Source organism: Neovison vison, chromosome 3 (genome assembly GCF_020171115.1).
Source record: "Neovison vison isolate M4711 chromosome 3, ASM_NN_V1, whole genome shotgun sequence".
NCBI classification, from domain to species: domain Eukaryota; kingdom Metazoa; phylum Chordata; class Mammalia; order Carnivora; family Mustelidae; genus Neogale; species Neogale vison.
Window position 1 is genome coordinate 82,688,761 of NC_058093.1, and position 19,220 is coordinate 82,707,980.

Consider the following 19,220-nt stretch of genomic DNA (forward strand, 5'->3'; position numbering starts at 1 on the left):
TCCACTTCTGGGAGGGAGACTGTAAAGGTTGAGAAGTGAGTGTAACCTGCCATTTGAATATACAAGGCATTTACAAGGTGACTGGTTATAGCTTAGAGAATTTATAAAACAGAGGTGGTCTAAAATTAGCTAATAAAGTACATACTACTTCTCGCTAAAGGTACCTTTCAAAGTCCCTTATATTACCTTTTACTTGGATATATTCATATTCAAGTATCCAACAGGCATAGCTATGCAGTGGAATGAAATATAAAGAACCCAAAAGAAGAAATAATGCAAAAAAACTTCCCAGAGCCAAAAAATGACAAGTTTTCAGATTAAAAAGGTTTACTGCTTATGGCAGCGTTATCAACAAAAGCCAAACTACGGAAAGAGCCCAAATGCCCACTGACTGATGAATGGATAAAGATGATGTATACGTAACACATATATGTGTACACACACACACACACACATATGTGCACAATGAAATACTACTCAGCCATCAAAAAGAATATCTTGCCATTTGTAATGACATGGGAAGAGCTAGAGTGTATTACACCAAGCAAAATAAGTCAATCAGAAAAAGAAAAATACCATATGATTTCACTCATGTGAAATCTAAAAAACAAAACTAATGAACATATGGGAGAGTGAAAAAAAGAGAGAGAGAGAAACATATCATGAGAGCCTCATAACTATAAGAACAAACCGATGGGGCACCTGGGTGGCTCAGTTGGTTAAGTGACTGCCTTTGATCCCAGAGTCCTGGGACTGAGTCCTGCATGGGGCTCTCCACTCAGTGGTGAGTCTGCTTCCCTCTGACCAAGCCCCCATGCTTTCTCTCTCTCTCTCTCTCTCATAAACAGAATCTCAAAAAAAAAAAAAAAAAAAAAGGAACAAATTGAGGGCTGATGGAGGGAGGTGAGTGGAGGATGGGATAGATGGGTGATGGGTATTAAGGAGGGCACTTATTACGATAAGCACTGGGTATTATATGTAAACAATGAACCAAATTTTCTACTCCTGAAACCAATACTAAACTGTAGGTCAACTAACTAGAATATAAGCTTAAAAAAAAGGGTGTGGGGGGAGCCTGGGTGGCTCAGCGGGTTAAGCCTCTGCCTTTTGTTCCAATCATGATCTCAGGGTCCTGGGATGGAGCCCCACGTCGGGCTCTCTGCTCAACGTGGAGCCTGCTTCCCCCTCTCTCTCTGCCTGCCTCTCTGCCTGCTTGTGATCTCTCTCTGTCAAAAAATAAAAATCCCCAAAAAGAAAAATTGGTTTACCGACCATGGTTCAAAATGAGTGGTATGCAATTAAATGTGGCACAATGATGGGCTAGTTACTGCCCATTACTTATTATGAATATGAGTATTATTACTACATAATATTATGCCTATTATATGCTATGTGTTAGGGGGAAATATAGGATCCCCACATTTCCACTCAAATCTTTAGTAAGGAAAATCAGCTTCTCTCCATCCCTTCACTCTCCTCAGCTAAGAAAGGAGTAACTTAAACTGAATGGTGAACTGTGGATGCATAGTATCTTATGGTTTTTCCTTTTTTTGAAGATGTGCATTCTAATCAGCCCTCTACTACATGGTAAGCATGGAGGCTGATTCTGCCCTTGTTTGGGGAGACCTGCTTTGTCCCAAACCAAGTGCCCAGCCAGTGGTGGGGTAAGCTTGCCTAATTCAGGAGTTAAGTATGAGAAAATTCCACTGGGGTCATATATCTGTGTCTTGTCTTCCCACACCATTTTTATTAGTAACAAAACTGAAATTTTATGTGTCTATGTCTGTTTCTCAATTAGTTCCAAAACAGAAAAGAAAAAAAGGATGTTACATTTTACTCTCCTAAGCAAAATTTGCAGGCTACAGTCAACATTGTAGGCTATACTCAATAATTTATTTTACAAGTGGTTACGCTTTTTTTGACTTCAGAACAATCTACCTTCTATACTTTAGTCTCCATCATATGGTACCTAAGATTATACATACTCTATGCTCAGAATTTATTCTACTCACCCTATTCTCACTGGTTATTTACATTAGTAGTATGCACTAGCACATGTGGCGTAAGCCCTCTCTAACACAGTGAATGTAAGCCAAATGAGAGGGTTTTAAATTCCAGGCTTTGTAAAAATAAAGTAAAACAAACATGGATCATTTCCCTACCTTAATTCTGTGAATTCAGAACTCTTCACATAAACCTATCATTGTAATTATAGATGTTAATCAGTGTATCTACCTGTGAACCCTCTTATGCCATGTTTGATACCATGTAATATTCCATTCCACAGGCAACCATACCATATATGAGTAACTAACCCTTGAACACCTAACCATAGGTGATCAGTGACCTATGAAATAGAATAGGGTTTAAAGCATACCTGGGTCAGATTCCCTCTAACTGAAGTGTGAACATGAAGACTGCTTCTGGTTAAATAGGGCAGAATGAACACATAAATATGTGTCTTGAAATTCCAAAATAAAAGCAGAGTAATTTTTTTTTCAAATGTTATTTACAGAGGTGATGAGAATGAGCAGGTAACAATTATCAAATTTTCAGACTTAAAAAGTACAAGTTTAGCAGACAGGAGAACACTGACGCATAAAACAGTCTGGCTGGGGAAGGGCAGGGATGGGGAAGGGAGGTGGAGGGAACACAGCTAGTAGCAGGAAAACTCCCCCTATCCATCTAAAGACTTATGGAGAGCTGAAATCAACCATTACTCTCCGAAAGAGCAGGTCGGACCCTTCTGAAAATAGGAAGATTAGTTAAAAATCTTTATATGGGTAATTAGATCTTTTCCTCATCCAGTGTAGCTAAGTAGCTACTTTTCCTCCCAAATGGCAGAGACTAATGGCTTAATCTGCAAAGGCTGATTCAGAGAGTCTGTGGATTCTGGAGCACCAGGCATATTGAGGGAAAGTACAAGGCTCCATACCAAAGAAGAAATATTAAGCAAAAGTCTACCTGTTGAATAGTGAATTCTCCTAGCACCCTATTCACTGCCATCTCACCCTGCCATCCCTACGCCCAACTCAGCTATAAAAACAAAAACAGTGTCAGCCACCCAAGAAAAAGCCTTAAGAATTCTTTTATGGAAAAGCTGATTACTCCCCTAAAAAACAGCATCCGATAAATGATCTCACTCAAATATAAATGGACAGTCAAGTAATGCAGAAATTTGAGCAGCAAAATATTAAAAAAAAAAAAAAAAGGAACCCAGGAAACAAAGACAATGCAAGAGAAAGAAGAAGAAAAAAAGAATCCTCACAGAGATATTATTGCATCCATGAAACAAGAACAGAAACAGGATACTATATAAAAGCAACACTTAAGAGAACACAAAATTTAAAGCTATAATAGCAAAAAAATAAATAACATCAGATTTCTCAACACTGGATGTTAGAAGACCACACCAGTGTTCAAAATTCCTAAGGCTGACCGTTTCCAACCCAATCTAAAACCCTCTCTACCCAGCCAAACTATCAATCAAGTATGAGGCTACAATAAAAATATCAGACATGCAAGAACCCCCCAAAATGCACCTTTCCACACATCCTGGCTTAGAAAGCCACTGGAAGGTGTACTCCATTAGGATGGAGTAAATCTAAAAGTAAAGCATGAAATCCAGGAAAGAGGGAAGTGAACCTGAGAGAAGCAAAGAAATTGCCAAGACGATGGATGATAGATAACCATGTGGCAAGCCTAAGAGCAATCAGTCCAGAATAAAACAGCAAAATTAAAAATTTTTAAATGTTTAATTAAAATTAAACATTTTAAATTTTTAATTAAAATTAAACATTTTTAAATTTTTAATTAAAATTAAACATTTTAATTTTTAAAATTCCTGGAAAAATGTCCAGGTTCCTGGAAAAAATGTCCATGGAAGGAATAAAACTGATAGATTATTCAACTGTTTGAACATTTAAAAGAGTCATATTTCCATAAGAGAACGTGCATTGAATTAATGAAAGGCACAAAGAAAAAAAAAATAGGAACAAAGATAACTTGTCTCCTTTGAAAATAAAAACCTGACAAAGAAAGGAAATGTAATCATTAAGTACTTGTTTCAGCTGTTAATATTTGCAGAATAATACTGTATATACTGAATATTGATTTAACAATGTAACTGCAGCCAAAAAATGGGACAGGGAAAGTGTGATAAGTAGAGAAGTGAGAGAATTTTAAATAGAAGAGAGAATGTACTAAAAAAACTTTTAAAAGATAGTTACATAAGCCCACTATTTAGAAATATAAAGGTAAAATACCAAAAGAAACAAGTAAAGGATTTGAAGGTAACTACCAGAATGGAGAAAAGACTGCCCTTATAAGGGGAAAAAATTTTCAACTAATCCTAATGATACGTGTATTAATCTGACAAAAGTATGTGATTAAAAAAACTTAAAAACCCATGCCCCCCAAAACCAAACAAACACAGTAAAAGTGTTAACGATGGGAGCAAAGAGGTGAAAAGGTACCATTTACAATATGGGCCATAGAAGACCAAAGCTGTGAGGAAAAAGGAATGGGAAGGAAATGAGTAAAAGAACTCCAGTTCTAGTTTATAAGCATTAAGAATCCTTACTCTAATTCCCCCCTTTTTGCTTCAGTTGTATGAATAATCATAACCAACCTTATAGTCAAAAGTGCCTATTTAATACACTTTAACCCTTTATAAAAAAATGTTTCCATGAGGGTCAATACACCGTTTATTTCAAGGTTTTAAGTTTTAAGCAGAACTTTATTTTTCCTTTGTGTACAGCCCTAAACATTTCCAGTTAGTTTTCAGTAGTTTAACAAAACGCTAATTCAGCTGTTGCTTTTAAGTACTGTGAATTACAATTACACATAACAATGATTACCACTGACAGAATTCCTATTACCTCTAAATGAAGACTTCCGATACATTTTCTCTAATGTTCACAAAGCTGGGAAAGGTATGGTATTTGTATCTTCATTGCAAAATGAAATTAAGATTTCAGAGGTGTTTTAATTAGTTTGTACCTTGTCACACAGAATTTGAACCCAAGTGTGTTGAATTCATGTGCATGCTGTTTCCCCTTTACTACAATCTGCCTAAAAGGAGTGCATTTATATATTCTCCTAATCCGTGGGTTGTTCTTATGTTTTGTTGTACAGAAATCTTAAATTTTAGGGGCGCCTGGGTGGCTCAGTGAGTTGAGCATCTGCCTTTGGTTCAGGTGGTGATCCTGGGGTCCTAGGATTGAGCCCCAGGGAGCCTACTTCTCCCTTGCTCCCTCCCCACATCTCAAATAAACAAAAAACAAAAAAAGAAATTTTAAATTTTAATACACTACAATTTATCCATTTCCCTTTATGGTTTCTGTGTTTTGTGTTAAGAATCCTGTATCTTGAGATTATAAAGTTATCCTCACTTTTTTTCCCCCTAAAAATGCTAACATTTTGTTTTTCATATTTATTCCTTATTTTTATTTTTTTTTATGGATAACCATTGTCCCAGCACTACTTATCAAATATTTTCATCCTTTATCCACTGATTTGTAATGCCTCTTAGATCATAAATCAAATTTCCATATATGTGTGGGTGGGTATGTTTCTTAACCTTTTTACTTTCCATGGGTCTACTTATTAGTCATTGAGTAAAAGGTTAATATTCCAAATAACTACATTTTAAGAAAGCATTAACTATCAGGAGTAAGGAAAGAATCAAATTGGGACAGGGGAAGCAGATGTGGGATAGTAGCAACTAGACTTCTTTGAAAATCGCTTTACAGATAAGACTTTTAGAACCGATTTTACCGATTTATGAAACAAAATAAAATCTTGGAACAAAATCCGTAACAATAAAATTAAATGGAACAAATAAAGCCAACTGTTGTTTGGGTTCTATTACAAGTATCTTTAAATAAAGTAGAGTTACATTCTAGTGGGAAATACCCTTAAGACCAAAAGCAAAAATGAAGCAACCAACAAACCAAAAAACTTCAAACTATTTTCGGTAATTATATTGTTGGTGCACACACTGGCATCACTATTGAGACTACTATAGTGTAAAGAGGGATAAAACACGGTAATTATGCAGACATCCTTAGATGTGAAAGAAAGCTGTAAGTGTGTAAAATTAAAGTGTGTAAGACTATGCCTGTAGTCTTGAATTATAAGAAATACTAGTATAAACTCATAATGTATTTCATGTTTCAAATTTAAAATACCTATTTCCTTGTGAGGACCACTGAAATGTTTGAAAAGACAATGGCCAACCCGGCTAACCCAGTAGCAATGAGCACCCCTAGGGCCTAGATTTCCCACTAAAAAGAACAGAGTCTTTCTGGAGATAGGGATTCTTCCAGATCTGACTGAGCCAGGAAATACAAAGGTGAGCCTATCACATCTTAGTTTTCTTTCCTTCTGGTATGGTACAGCCATGTCAAAAGGATTTAAAAAGCTAACCTGAATGTTTTTTTCTACTGGTCAAAATTGATGAATATGAGTATCAATAAAGATAATGCAATAAGTTGAATCATAATAAAAATATGTTTAAGTCCATGATACATGATGATTCTAAAAAAATAAATATCCTCACTGTCACTTCTGGAATAAACCAAGCTGCATCAGGAAGTACAGATTTTTTAGTTCTTTCACTCCTTTCGTCTTTTTCTGAGGATCTAGAGACTCTCCCACCCCAGCTCCCAGCACATGCATAGGGTTGTCCATGTAGTGGAGGCACATAAGCTGGAGGCTCAGTGATGGATTAAGGGTGGTGAGTGGTGCCCCATCAGTCCCTGGACTTTGGTGTGAAGTTCCCAGGGTGGGGGAAGGAGATGGCAATACAGAAGGAACAATGTGGGGAGGAGACCTGAAATGTGATTTTTCTTCATTGTTTTAGCCTGTCAGTGACAAGCAAAGGCTGGCCACTGGTCTGACTCAGGCCTTTCCTCATACCTGCAAGTGATATGGACAAGCTGTTCTGCTGTGGAAGCCCATGCCAGGCCAGGGAATTGCTTCATCCCAGAATATTTATGAGCACAGGGCCTATGCCAGAGACTTTTCCCCAAGTGACTCCAACTGTGAGGGAGATGCTCATTTTGGTGCCTCTGCAGACCACGTAGAATATAGTCTATTTTTGTTTTTCTTTTTTTCCCCCAAATCATATGATTTTATTTATGTGAAAGGTTCTAAAAAGACAGAGAGAAAGACCAGTGTTTGGATAGGGCTGGGGGTGGGAAAAGAAAGTGACCGTAAATGGGCATGAGGTTTCCTTTTAGGGTGATGGAAATTAAATTACAACAGGAGGCAGGAGTGAAGGGGAAATCAGGATGTGATGAGTCAGTTTAGCAAGAGGGTAAAGAACTTTGGTCTGGGTTCTAAGGAAGAGGATGAAGAAAGGATACAGTTTTCAGTTTGACCAAACACAGTAGAATAGCATCATCAGAAAAGTTCTCACAAGTGAGTGTGCTCTGCCCTTTCTACACTAAACCTAGACACTCGGTTTCACTGCATTTATATGCTTTGTCATTTTGTGAGCTCAAATCAATTCACAAAAGACCTGTGCCCACTGAAAAGGGGAGCATCTATTAGAGATCTGGGCCAGTGAGTTTTTGTGTTTGTTTCTTTTTTTTTTCTTTTAATACCTTTGTCAGGATATCATCTATATATCATAAAATTCACATCTTTAAGTGACAGTTCAACATATTTATAAAGGATTTAGTGTATTATATCACCATCACATATCAGCCTGATTGTAATGTCTCTCCCTCTGTGATGTTGTCACCCACTAATGATCATTGCCTTGATCCATCAATTCCTTGGGGGCTGCAAAGTGGTGATATGCTATCATTCCTTCTTGTTTTGCATTAGCTGGAATACTTCCACAAAGAGAAACATCCCATCTTCAACTACTTAAGAGATCCTGAGACACGGTTCATAGAAAAAGGCAAGATAAATGCCCAAGTCTCAATTATATTAAGAAAATGTTGTGGGGTTGGTTTTTTTTTTTTGTTAAAAGATTTTATCTATTTGTCAGAAATATAGAATACAGGCAGCCAGAGTGGCAGGCAAGGCAGAGGGAGAAGCAGGCTCGCTGCAGATCAAGAAGCCCCATATGGGACTCGATCCCAGGATGCTGGGATCATGCATGACCTGAGCCAAAGGCAGCCGCTTAACCGACTGGGCCATCCAGGCATCCCAAGAAAATGCTATTTTTAAGGAGTGGTAGGAGAAAGATGTTGTGCTGCTTATGTTTAGAAATTCCCAGATGAGGGGTGCCTGGGTGGTTCAGGTGACTAAGCAACTTGAGATGAGGTCATGATCCCAGGGTTCTTCTCCCTCTCCCTCTGCTGCTCCCCCTGCTTGTGCTCTGTGTCAAATAAGTACATAAAATCTTAAAAAAAAAAAAAGAAAAAAGAAAAAAGAAAAGAAAAGTAAAGTAAAACTTGAAGATAAGGTCATTTAAAAAAAAATTCCCAGATGACATGACATTGCATTAGCTATATAAAATCATGGGGTGGGGAGAAATAGTGTAGAGGAACAACATTACAATGTAGAGTGATGAGTTCATGGCAGTTCACTGTACTACTCTTTTCTACTTTTGAGTATGCTGAAAACTTCTTCATAATAAAAGCTTTTTAAAAGATAAGTATCTAAAATATATAAAGAATCTCTAAAAAATTCAGTAAATGACCCAGAGAAAAATGGACTCAAAGACACGAAGAGGTAATTCATGTACTAAAGGCTTAACATCACTGTAACTGGGGAAAGGTAAATTTAAATCAATAAATACCATTTCATATCCAACAGATTGCGAGAAATCAGAGTTTAGCAATAATAAGTGTTGGTAAAAATATGAAAAAACAAGAATTCATGTATTACTGGTGAAAATATAAAATAGTATAACCAGTTTGGAGGGCAATTCTGCAATACCTAACAAAGTCACACATGCACATTCTTTAAGACCCAGCAATTCCACTTTGTAGGTCTATAACCCACAGAGGTACCATAAATATGGACAAGACATGTGTAAGGCCATTCATTGCTGTATTTCATAAGAGCAAAAAAATTAGAAAAAAACTAAATGTCTACTAACAGAACAGATAAACTGATATATTGACACAAAATTATATTTATAAAATGAAAACTTAAATGGTGACATGAAACATTCATAAGCAACTTTATTCAAAATAGCCAAAAACTGGAAACAACCCAAATGACATTGAATAGAAGGGTTAAACAAACTGTGGAACATCCACACCATGGAATTACAATTAGCAAAAAAGAAGATCAAACTAATGAGACATGCAACAACTTGGGATAAATCTCAAGGAAATTATGCTGAGTGAAAAAAAGTTAAGTATTATAGATTCCAGTTATATAATGTTCTTGAAATGACAAAATTATAGAGACGGAAAACAGATTACTGGTAGTAAAGCAAGGTCAAGAAACGTACCTATTTCATGAGATTCTTGGTTAGGACTAGATGAAATAATTTGTGCATATCATAGAGCCCAGTACAAAAGAATAGTGTTCCATATTGGTAGGTTGCTATTATTACTCAATTCCACTCCATCTGTAGATAGATCAAGACTATCCAATAATTTAGCAAAATGGAATTAAAGTACAACTTTAGGGGTAGGTCTTTTTAGTGCCCTTAATAATCAGAATATACAGAAATCATGGGTTTTAAATACTTTAAAGAAGTCTCAACTACGAATAACTGATAACTGTAATAGTCTATTGCTAAAAAGTACTTTTTTCATTTCTCTGAAGGGTAAGACCTCCCGTTTAATAGTCACTACTTCTATTTCTCTGGGTTATTTTCTTACGTCTACAATTTGTACCCAATGTGCTTTTGATTTATAAAATTTTATAAAGTCACAAATGCTTTGACAGAATCTGAAGAAACTTTCCAAATTAACTCATAATTTAACCATGTAACCAGTCATGATTACACCTGGGACTTTTAAAATTCTGTGAATACAACACATGCGAAATTCTAACTTAAAGCAAAGAAGAAATAATAAATTACCCAGGGGTGGGGGCTGCTTAAATGACGTAATGTCACAAATGATTTACCTTTGTGGGGGTGGGGGGGTAGAGTGGTTTTACGCAAGTTACCAGTAGATTTTAATTAGTATTTTAGTGAAGGCAGTCTAAATCAAGGAATGGCAACTATGACCTATGATTTATATCTGGCCAGCAGCTTCTTTTTGTTAAGGTTGTGAATGTGTGAAAAGATTCTCACCTTTCTGGGTGGGGAGGGGGCTTGTGGGCAGCAAATCAAAGTTTACTGAGCGATAGGAAAGTTTACTGAATGGAATACAAAGCTCCCAAACAGGGAGGGGACCCAAGAGGGTTATTCAATTCTTACATTTTTATAAAGAAATTTTTAAAAATTTTTAAAGAGAAGAAGGAAGAAGTAAAATACATGGTAGAGACATATGTGACACCCAAACCCCAAAATATTTACTTACTATCCAGCCCTTTAAAAAACAAAAAACAACAACAAAAAAACTTGCTTATCAAGGTCTAGATTAGTAAAGAAAAATGTATTGTTTCTGAAACACTGGAGTATACACATAACATAACATACACATAAAATACACATAACATAAAGATAAGCAAAGATTTATTAGGGAAGTAGTTCTCAAAATTTTACTCTTCCAAGTAGTTTCTTCTCTCTTGGGTATCTCTCGGGCTCATCACCCATTAACAGAGAGAACAATCAATAATGATAAGCTACCAGGAGAAACTCTCTGAAATGCTCTTAGGAATGTGAACAGCAAAAAAAGCTGTCATCTAAAAAATGAAATCATCCTTAAGGATGTCTGAGTCCTGAAAAGTTGAGATTTGAATTTGGCCAGAAACTTCTTCCTGGGGCTGTGAAGTCACCTGCTCCTTTTTATGAACTTAGGAAAGTCAACAAGAGCTATTCACTAATATTCAGAATAGGCCACTATAATTTGATTTATTAACATCATGAAAAGTATAGGCATTTCTGTTAAAAGACATAATTCCTTTAAAAATCCCTTATATGTAAAATTATACACTAAAAATGACAGGCTTCCAAAAAATCTATGTAACTTAATCAGAGACCATACAGACTGTAATTGTTCCATTAGACAGTATACATAACATTCAGAGTGGCTGGCTACTATCTCTAAGGGATACTAAAAATGTATAAAAGTAACAAAATGGAACTGCCGGCTCATGGGTGTTGAGAAAACACAGATTGTAATGGACTTCTGTACTGGGGATACAGAAGGAAATGCAACCTGCGACTAGCTAAGAGCTATGCAAGGCTGGGATGTACCTCTCTTGGAAAAATGAAGCCTAGGTAGAGGCACTCATTTTTAATTTTCTTAATATGGAGTTGAAAGGGCCCTTGCATGTGGAATGCGAAGCTAAAGCCTTTGTGCCTCCCTATTAAAGGTTTTTAAAATTCTTTTCTCACTATCCCAGTCCTCTTTGGCAAGAAAAAATTAAAAAAGAATCCGGATAACTTCCATGTAGTACTGACCTCATTCCAGGCATGAGCAATCATTGCCGAGCTAACTGGTATTAGAGAAACATGTGCAGCATAAGAGACTGTACATTACTGGGGACAGAAGAAATAATTTTATCTAGATTACCTGTCCTGATTTTTCTTGTAAGATTCTGATACAGATTCTCCATGCCATAGCTCTTTTTGTAAATAAATTTTATAAATCTTACCAATCAATAAACGAAGAGAGAAATGTACATGAAAGCCTTCCACAAGCACTCATCTACATAATTTAGACATCTGTGTTACTATTCATGTCCAATTTGTACCCAAAGGGGATTTTTTTTTGAGGTGAGGGTTGTAAAACAAAGTTTGAATTTATTTTTTAATATGGTAAAAATACACATAACATAAATGTACATTATATTGGCTCAACAAAGCCATCTGGATTAAAGGAACATGGTATCCTACCATATTTGGGAATGTTTGTTAAGAAAATATCACTAATATAAAAAGTTTGCCAAGGAAGTTCTACACATAGGTCACTTACGTACGTATCCTAACTTTTAAAACTTTTAGAGGGACAGGACAGCAGTTCATAAGCAGTGGGGCTTTGCATTTCTTCTTTCTACCCGGCAGACAGTAATGAGCATCTTTCAAAACAACGGGCAAACTAAGGTCATCTGGGCAGTCTACAATGCATTTAGTAATGAAATGGTGTGCACCAAGACCCAAGAGAAACTGCACTGTACTCATCACCAGCACATAACACGGAGCAATGGCATAACCCTCACTTGCACTGTCACTGAACCATAACCTAACGTTGCTTATCTTCTGGAGAGTAATCAAAGAAAATAAATTCAAGAGACTATAAATATTAAAGGTGGTGAGGATGGAGGCAATATTTAATACTATTCTTTCAGAGTCCTTTCCTTACAAGCTGATTTTTCTCTGAATTGAATATGCATTTTTGAGGGTCAATAATCTCCTAGGTACTAACAACAGAAAAGAAGAATATGGATGCCCAGGTTAAGTGCTTCATGAGTCTTATTTTTTTTTAATCTGTGTGCAACCTGTCAAGTCGTAAACTAGAATACACAGAGATATGCTGGGAGATCCGGACTCCAATTACCTTTACCTAAATTATACAGTAGTTATTCTTTTCTAGTAAACAGAGAAGTAAAAGTCTTAAAAACTAACAGTTCCTAGGGGGTAGTCCACAGACCAGAACCCAGCTGTTCAATTAATCACATAATTCCTTTTCTTCATTTTGGTGGAAAAACACCAGCTGTGGGGGAAAATTATATAACTAAATATGGCTACTCAAGCAATATTTTAATAAAGGAAACATCTCACCGTCATAAAGTAAAATCTGGATAGTTTTCATCTTTAGAAAGTTTTTCCTTATTCGTGAAATCTATTTTGAATTTTCTCCCTCTTTCAACTCTTCCTTTCTCCTCTTCCCTGTCACCATTCTCTCTTTCTAATACATTACTGCTGGAGCCATATTAAAAAACAATACAAAACAAAAAAGTAAGTTGAAGATCAGACATAGCAGTTATTTACATGTTAATATAAATTTTTTTTAAAAGTTTCATAATTTAAAGCTGAAAACACCTTATCTTACAGATCAGAACACTGTGAGAGGTTAAGAACCTTGGTGAATTGAGCACAGATTTCAGGGTTTTGATTCATAGAGCTCAAAATTTACCCCATTATATCATACAGACACTCTTAAGCCCTTTTAATCCTAACGGCAGTAATGAAAAAAATTCTTTGAATTTCAAAGGGAGCAAAAATATAGGTAAATCAAAAGATTGTTTGTTTTCCACTTTGGACTTATATGTTTAAGTTTATAAATTACATTTAATGAGCAAAGGCAATGCACACACACACAAAAAAAACCCAAGCTATTGTGAACCAAACGTATTAGGAATTCAAAGATTTCTAAAAAAAAAAAAAAAACAAAGTTAAAAATTAAAAATAACTCTAATAGTGTTTTTAACTTAAAGGTATTTCAAGACAAGAACATTTCCAACATTTACCTATGAACTATCAATGGTAATTTTTTTTCTTAATGTAAGAAGCAGCAAACATCACCTGTATAAACTAAGCTCTTACTGTCATGAATCTTTAAGTTTCCTAACTGTTTAACTTCTGGAAACTATTTGCCAATATCCAATTCCTTTCATTTAATAAGACTGAGAAAAAAAGTACACCTTGTTTGTAAAGGCTCTTCTTTCAAAGTGTTAACAACAGGATTTTCTAAGAATGCCATTTACTTACAAACTCACTGGTGTTATCTTTTCTTCCAACTCTGCATTTTCTTTCTTGTGCAACTTTTCAAAATTATGTTTATTAATCCAATGAATCCAAAAACAACCAATATTGACTGTACCTCAAATATACATGTATGATGGAATAGATACTATTAGAATAGATATCAATATAATAGATATCTTCTAAATAATAATAGATATGAATGCCATACGGCATACATAAAGTAGATGTGAGGGCATCCCAGACAGAGAGAGGAGTAAGAGTATAGACACGAAGAGTGTTTAACTCTAAGAAATATAAATTATCAATAATGAGTCTGGATAGACTTCAACTAGCAGATAAGGATTCAGAACTATAAATCCCTGGAAGTTGTATGCACACATATAAAGTGTGTATTATTATTATTATTATTTTTAAACAGACTCAAATAGTTTTACAAGTCTTACATCAGCAGTGCTATTGTGTATCTAAGGGACCTAGTATACATTAAAGTGGACTCTGACTAGGTAGACCTATGAATTAGGAAGTAATTCAAATAAAACATCTTTCTAGAATCCCATATATACTTCCTAATCCTAAGGAAGTCCAGGAATCTGTCAAGGGCTCAGAAGTCTCCTTTACATAAATATCATCAAAGCGTTTAAACCAGTGTTTCTCAAACTTTTGCATACACCAGAATCTTCTGGATGGCTTCTTAAAACACAGACTACTAAGCTTGACCACCAGTTTTTGACCCAACAGATCTAGAGAAGGGCTTGCTAATCTGCATTTTTAACAAGTTCAATGATGAACACTATTTTGAAAACCTCTAATCTAAACCTAAATCTTTGCTCTTAAATATCATAAACTTGACTCATGCCTAACTTGAAATATGCTAAGTTTTTTCCAATTTGTAAATTTTTAGGGTCCTCAGGCTCCAAATAAATTTCCAAGGGAGCCGAAGACCACTTCATCATCTAAAGCATCTCTGCCTCTGCTTGGAGCTCTCCAAGGTTCTGAGAGCCTCCAAGCCTAGCAGTTCTCAAATATATACATACAGATCACAGATGCAGATATAACTAGGACTCTCTTTTATTTGTTTTTACTTTTTTAAAGATTTTATTTATTTATTTATTTGACACAGACAGAAAGAGATCATAAGTAGGCAGAGAGGCAGAGAGAGAGGAGGAAGCAGGCTCCCCACTGAGCAGGGAGCCCGATGCGGGGCTCAATCCCAGGACCCTGAGATAATGACCTGAGCCAAAGGTAGAGGCTTAACCTACTAAGCCACCCAGGTGTCCCTTCCTCTCTCTTTTTTTTAAAGATTTGTTTTACATAGAGAGAGAGAAGAGAGCACGTGCACAAGATTGAGGGGGACAGACAGAATGAGAAGAAGAGAAAGAGAAGCAGACTCCCTGCTAAGCACAGAGCCCAATGCAGTGGCTCAAACTTAGGACCTGGAGATCATGACCTGAGCTGAAATCAAGAGTCGGAAGCCCAACAGACTGAGCCACCCAGGTGCTCTGGGTGGACTCTTGCCTTCCATATGCCAAGATTTCCTATAATTATAAAGCTTGGCCAGACCTTACTTATATTCCCTACCCAATATACAAAAAAAAGTGAAGTGCAGAAGAGTCCAGGACCACTTCTACAAGATCACATACTGATCCAAATCTCTCTACTAAAACAAACAAAGAAAAAAGAAAACCCTCCAGGTTTATACTGTAATAAGGATTATTAAAACAAAACAAAAAAGGATTATTTTTAGTCTTTTGGCTAACTAGCCAACTAACTACATCCCTCTTCCACTCGGAAGAATTCACATTTTATGTAAATGACAAGTATTACTGGCCAAAATTAGTAGCAAAGATGACAACTATGGGAACCTCAAAAACACGAGAATGGGTAAGTGGATTCTTTGAATTCTTCAGGGAGAGATTTGTATCATTAGGGAGGGGCTATCACCTAACAATATTAGATAGGACCTAAAGGATGTAACAGTGATGTTTAAAAAAAAAAAAAAATCAAGTGTATAAAGATAATCATCCTTTTATTCAACCTCTAATTATGTTTTTTCTTAGTCTTCTCTCTTCTCCTCCAACAGACTCTTTTTCTCTCTTGTTTTCTTTTTTTTTTTTTAAGTATTTATTTATTTATTTGACAGAGAGAGATCACAAGTAGGCAGATAGGCAGGCAGAGAGAGAGAGGAGGAAGCAGGCTCCCCGCTGAGCAGAGAGCCTGATGCGGTACTCGATCCCAGGACCCTGAGATCATGACCTGAGCCGAAGGCAGTGGCTTAACCCACTGAGCCACCCAGGCGCCCTCTCCCTTGTTTTCTAACAGTAACTGGGCAAAGGATGGTAACAATTCAGGAGATAAAAATGTTAATGGCTCCTAAATGAGTAAAAAAATGACTTAACCTCATTCATAATAAGAATTCCAATTTTAAAACTATACTAAGAGAAATTAAAGTCTGGGTTTTGGTAAATAATGATGTGCCAATATTGGTTTCTTAGGTTTGACACAGTGAAGTGTAATGTAATTATTAGAGAAAACTGAAACCTGACTTTATACTTTATACCTGAAGAGGTATAAAGGAATACTCCACTATCTTTCCAACTTTTCTATAATTCTAAAATTTTTCCAAAATGAAAGTTTTATTTAAAAAGAATAATAGGATGAGGTCCATTATCTCTCACTACCAGACTGGAAAAATTCAAAAATTCAGAAGTAGTTTTTCATCAGGCTGTGAGGAACTAAGCACTACCATACATTGTTAGTGTAAGTGCAAAATGGTGCAGCTCCTATAGACAGCATTTTGGCAATTTCTGTAAGAAACACAGTTTTATCTTTATGAAATTCTGTATATTCACAGTTTTTCACTTAAACCCTATCTGTAATAACAAAGGACTGGAAACAATCCAAGTTCCCTTCTACAGGAAACTGGTTAACAATCTGGCACATCCAAACACGAAGGACTATTATGCACCAGTAAAAAAGAAATGAGAACACGTTTTACATGCTAATACGGAATAATTTCCAGACTATACTCCTACCCCCCCAAATGGCAAAGTGACAGAAAGTACATATAGTATACTAGCTTCTGTGTAAAGGGGGTGTATAAAAATATAAATTCCTATGTGTCTGAATTCACACAACAAAACCCTAAAAGAACACATACCCTAATAAAAGTGGTTTCTTTTAAGGAGAGGGTGACTGAAGGCTTATTTTTCATATACTTTTTTATTCTGAAATCATCTGAATGCATTACCTACTAGAAATAAAATTATATTAATTTGTAAAAAGAATTTTGTGTCTTAAAAAAATTCTGGGTCAGTGATCTTCATGTACTACCTGAGATTCTTCTCCACTGTCTGTTCAGACAGTGTATCTTTCTCATTTACTTTCAATGAATCATTCAATAAATACAGAATGAGGGAAAAGTCTCACTTAGACATCTGGGTACAGGCAGTATCTGAGTTTAACCAGTACAAACTAATTCTACAATTTCATATACATGTGCAAAAATATATGTTATTAGTATCTCATAGTATAAAATAATTAATAAATAAGTCACAAAATGGGATGGCTGGGTGGCTCAGTTGGTTAAGCATCTGATTTGGACTCAGGTCATGATCTCAGGGTCCTGAGATCAAGCCCCGCATCGGGCTCCCTGCAGGGAGTTTGCTTGTCCCTCTCCCTCTGGACCTCCCCTGACCCTTGCTCATGTGCATGTTCTCCTTCTCAAATAAATAAATAAATAAAATCTTTGAAAAGACTATATCTCCACAGCCCACTAAATAGTCAGAAGCACGAGAAATTAAATAGCAGTATTTTTACAATAATTCGTTTTAATATTAGCAAAGCACTAAATGCACTAGGAAATAAACTCAGTACAGTTATCAGAAAGTTCTGAAATAGGCATTTTTTTTACTAGTTCTAAAAAATTCCAAACATATAAAACATAAATTGGAGGGCAACAAATAATTTCCTTTACTAGAAAGACTCTTTCCTGAAGACTTCACTAAATGTTCTTTTCAAAAACCAACCCTACTAGAGATAGATTTCACTTAAAAACATACACTTCAGATTTCAAAACATATTAGAAAATTATAATAATCTAATGTATGCTTACAGCCATAAAGATAGATATACAGACCAAAGGGAGCAGAGAGACATAAAATAAACCCTATGCAGATGATCAAAAAGGGTGCCATGAGAAAGGATAGTCTCTTCAACAAATGGTGCTGGGAAAACTAGAAATTCATATGCAAAAAAAATTAAGATGAAACGTTTTCTTATATTATATACAAATATTAACTAAAAATGAATTAAAGACCTAAACATAAGACCTGTTACCTATAAAACTACTAGAAAAAAACAAATAGGAAAGCCTTCATGATGCTAGGTTTAGCTACCATTTCTTGCAGATGATACCAAAAGCAGGGGCAACAAAAGCAAAAATAGACAAATGGGACTGCATCAAACTTAAAAACTTCTGTACAGCAAAATAAACAATCCACAGTGAAAATGCAACCAATGGAATGGGAGAAAATACTTGTAAACCATATATCTGATAAGGAGTTAAAACCCAGAATACATCAAGAACTCCTAAACTTAAGAACAAAAACCCAATTAAAAAAAAAAATTGCAAAGGACCTGAAGAGACCTTTTTCTGAAGAAGATATATAAACAGCCAACATGCATATGAAAAGATGTTCAACATCACTAGTCACCAAAGAATTACAAATCAAAACCACAATGAGATACCACCTCACCATCATTAGGATGGCCGCTCAACTGCCCACCCCCATCACACTTATTGGTGTGAATGTGGAGAAACTAGAACCTTATACATTGTTGGTAAGATAACAAACAGTGCAGCTGCTGTGTAAAATGGCGGGGGGTGTGTCTTCAAAAATTAAAAATACAACTACTAAGTGATCCAGCAATCACTCTTCCAGGTATATATCCAAAAAAGGGGAAAACAGCATCTCAAAGTGATATGTGAAGACCCAAGTTCACTGCAATATTATTTACAACAGCCAAGAAGCGGAAGCAACCTAAATGTCCATCAACAGATGAATGGATAAGCCAAGGGTGATACATACATACAATGGAATGTTACTCAGTTTTAAAAAAGAATGAAATCTTGTCATATGATGCAACACTGATGAACCCGAAGGACATTAAGTCAGGTGAAATAAGCCAGTCACAAAAAGACAAATGCACACAAGTCCACTTAGATGAGGTAACTAAAGTAGTCAAAGTCACAGAAACAAAAATAGTGTTGCCAGGGGTTGAGGGGAGGGTGTATCAGGGAGTTGTTCAATGGGTATACTTTCAGTAAGGCAAAATGAAAAGCTTCTAAAGATTTGTTGTACAACAATGTGCATATAGTTAACAATACTGCCATACAGACTTACAAATTAAGAGAAAATATTTGTTATTTTTTTTATCACAATAAAAGAACAATAACAACACCCCATTTTAATCTGAATTGAAC

General features: G+C 35.8%; 1 protein-coding gene across 4 annotated transcripts in view; it reads right to left on the reverse strand.

The window, feature by feature from the left end:
- The window catches only part of EPC2 (enhancer of polycomb homolog 2), a 114,119-nt gene that overhangs the window by 40,545 nt on the left and 54,354 nt on the right, over positions 1–19,220 (reverse strand). Inside the window, exon 1 of one of the 4 annotated variants that reach the window (XM_044242514.1) lies at positions 12,812–12,883. The exons of 2 other annotated variants lie outside the window; for them this stretch is intronic. In XM_044242514.1, coding sequence (XP_044098449.1) covers positions 12,812–12,842 — 31 coding nt within the window. In that variant the 5' untranslated portion in view covers positions 12,843–12,883. Of the gene's footprint in view, positions 1–9,421; positions 9,515–12,811; positions 12,884–19,220 lie in introns of those variants that run through there. One more of the 4 variants, XM_044242515.1, reaches the window with a different exon arrangement.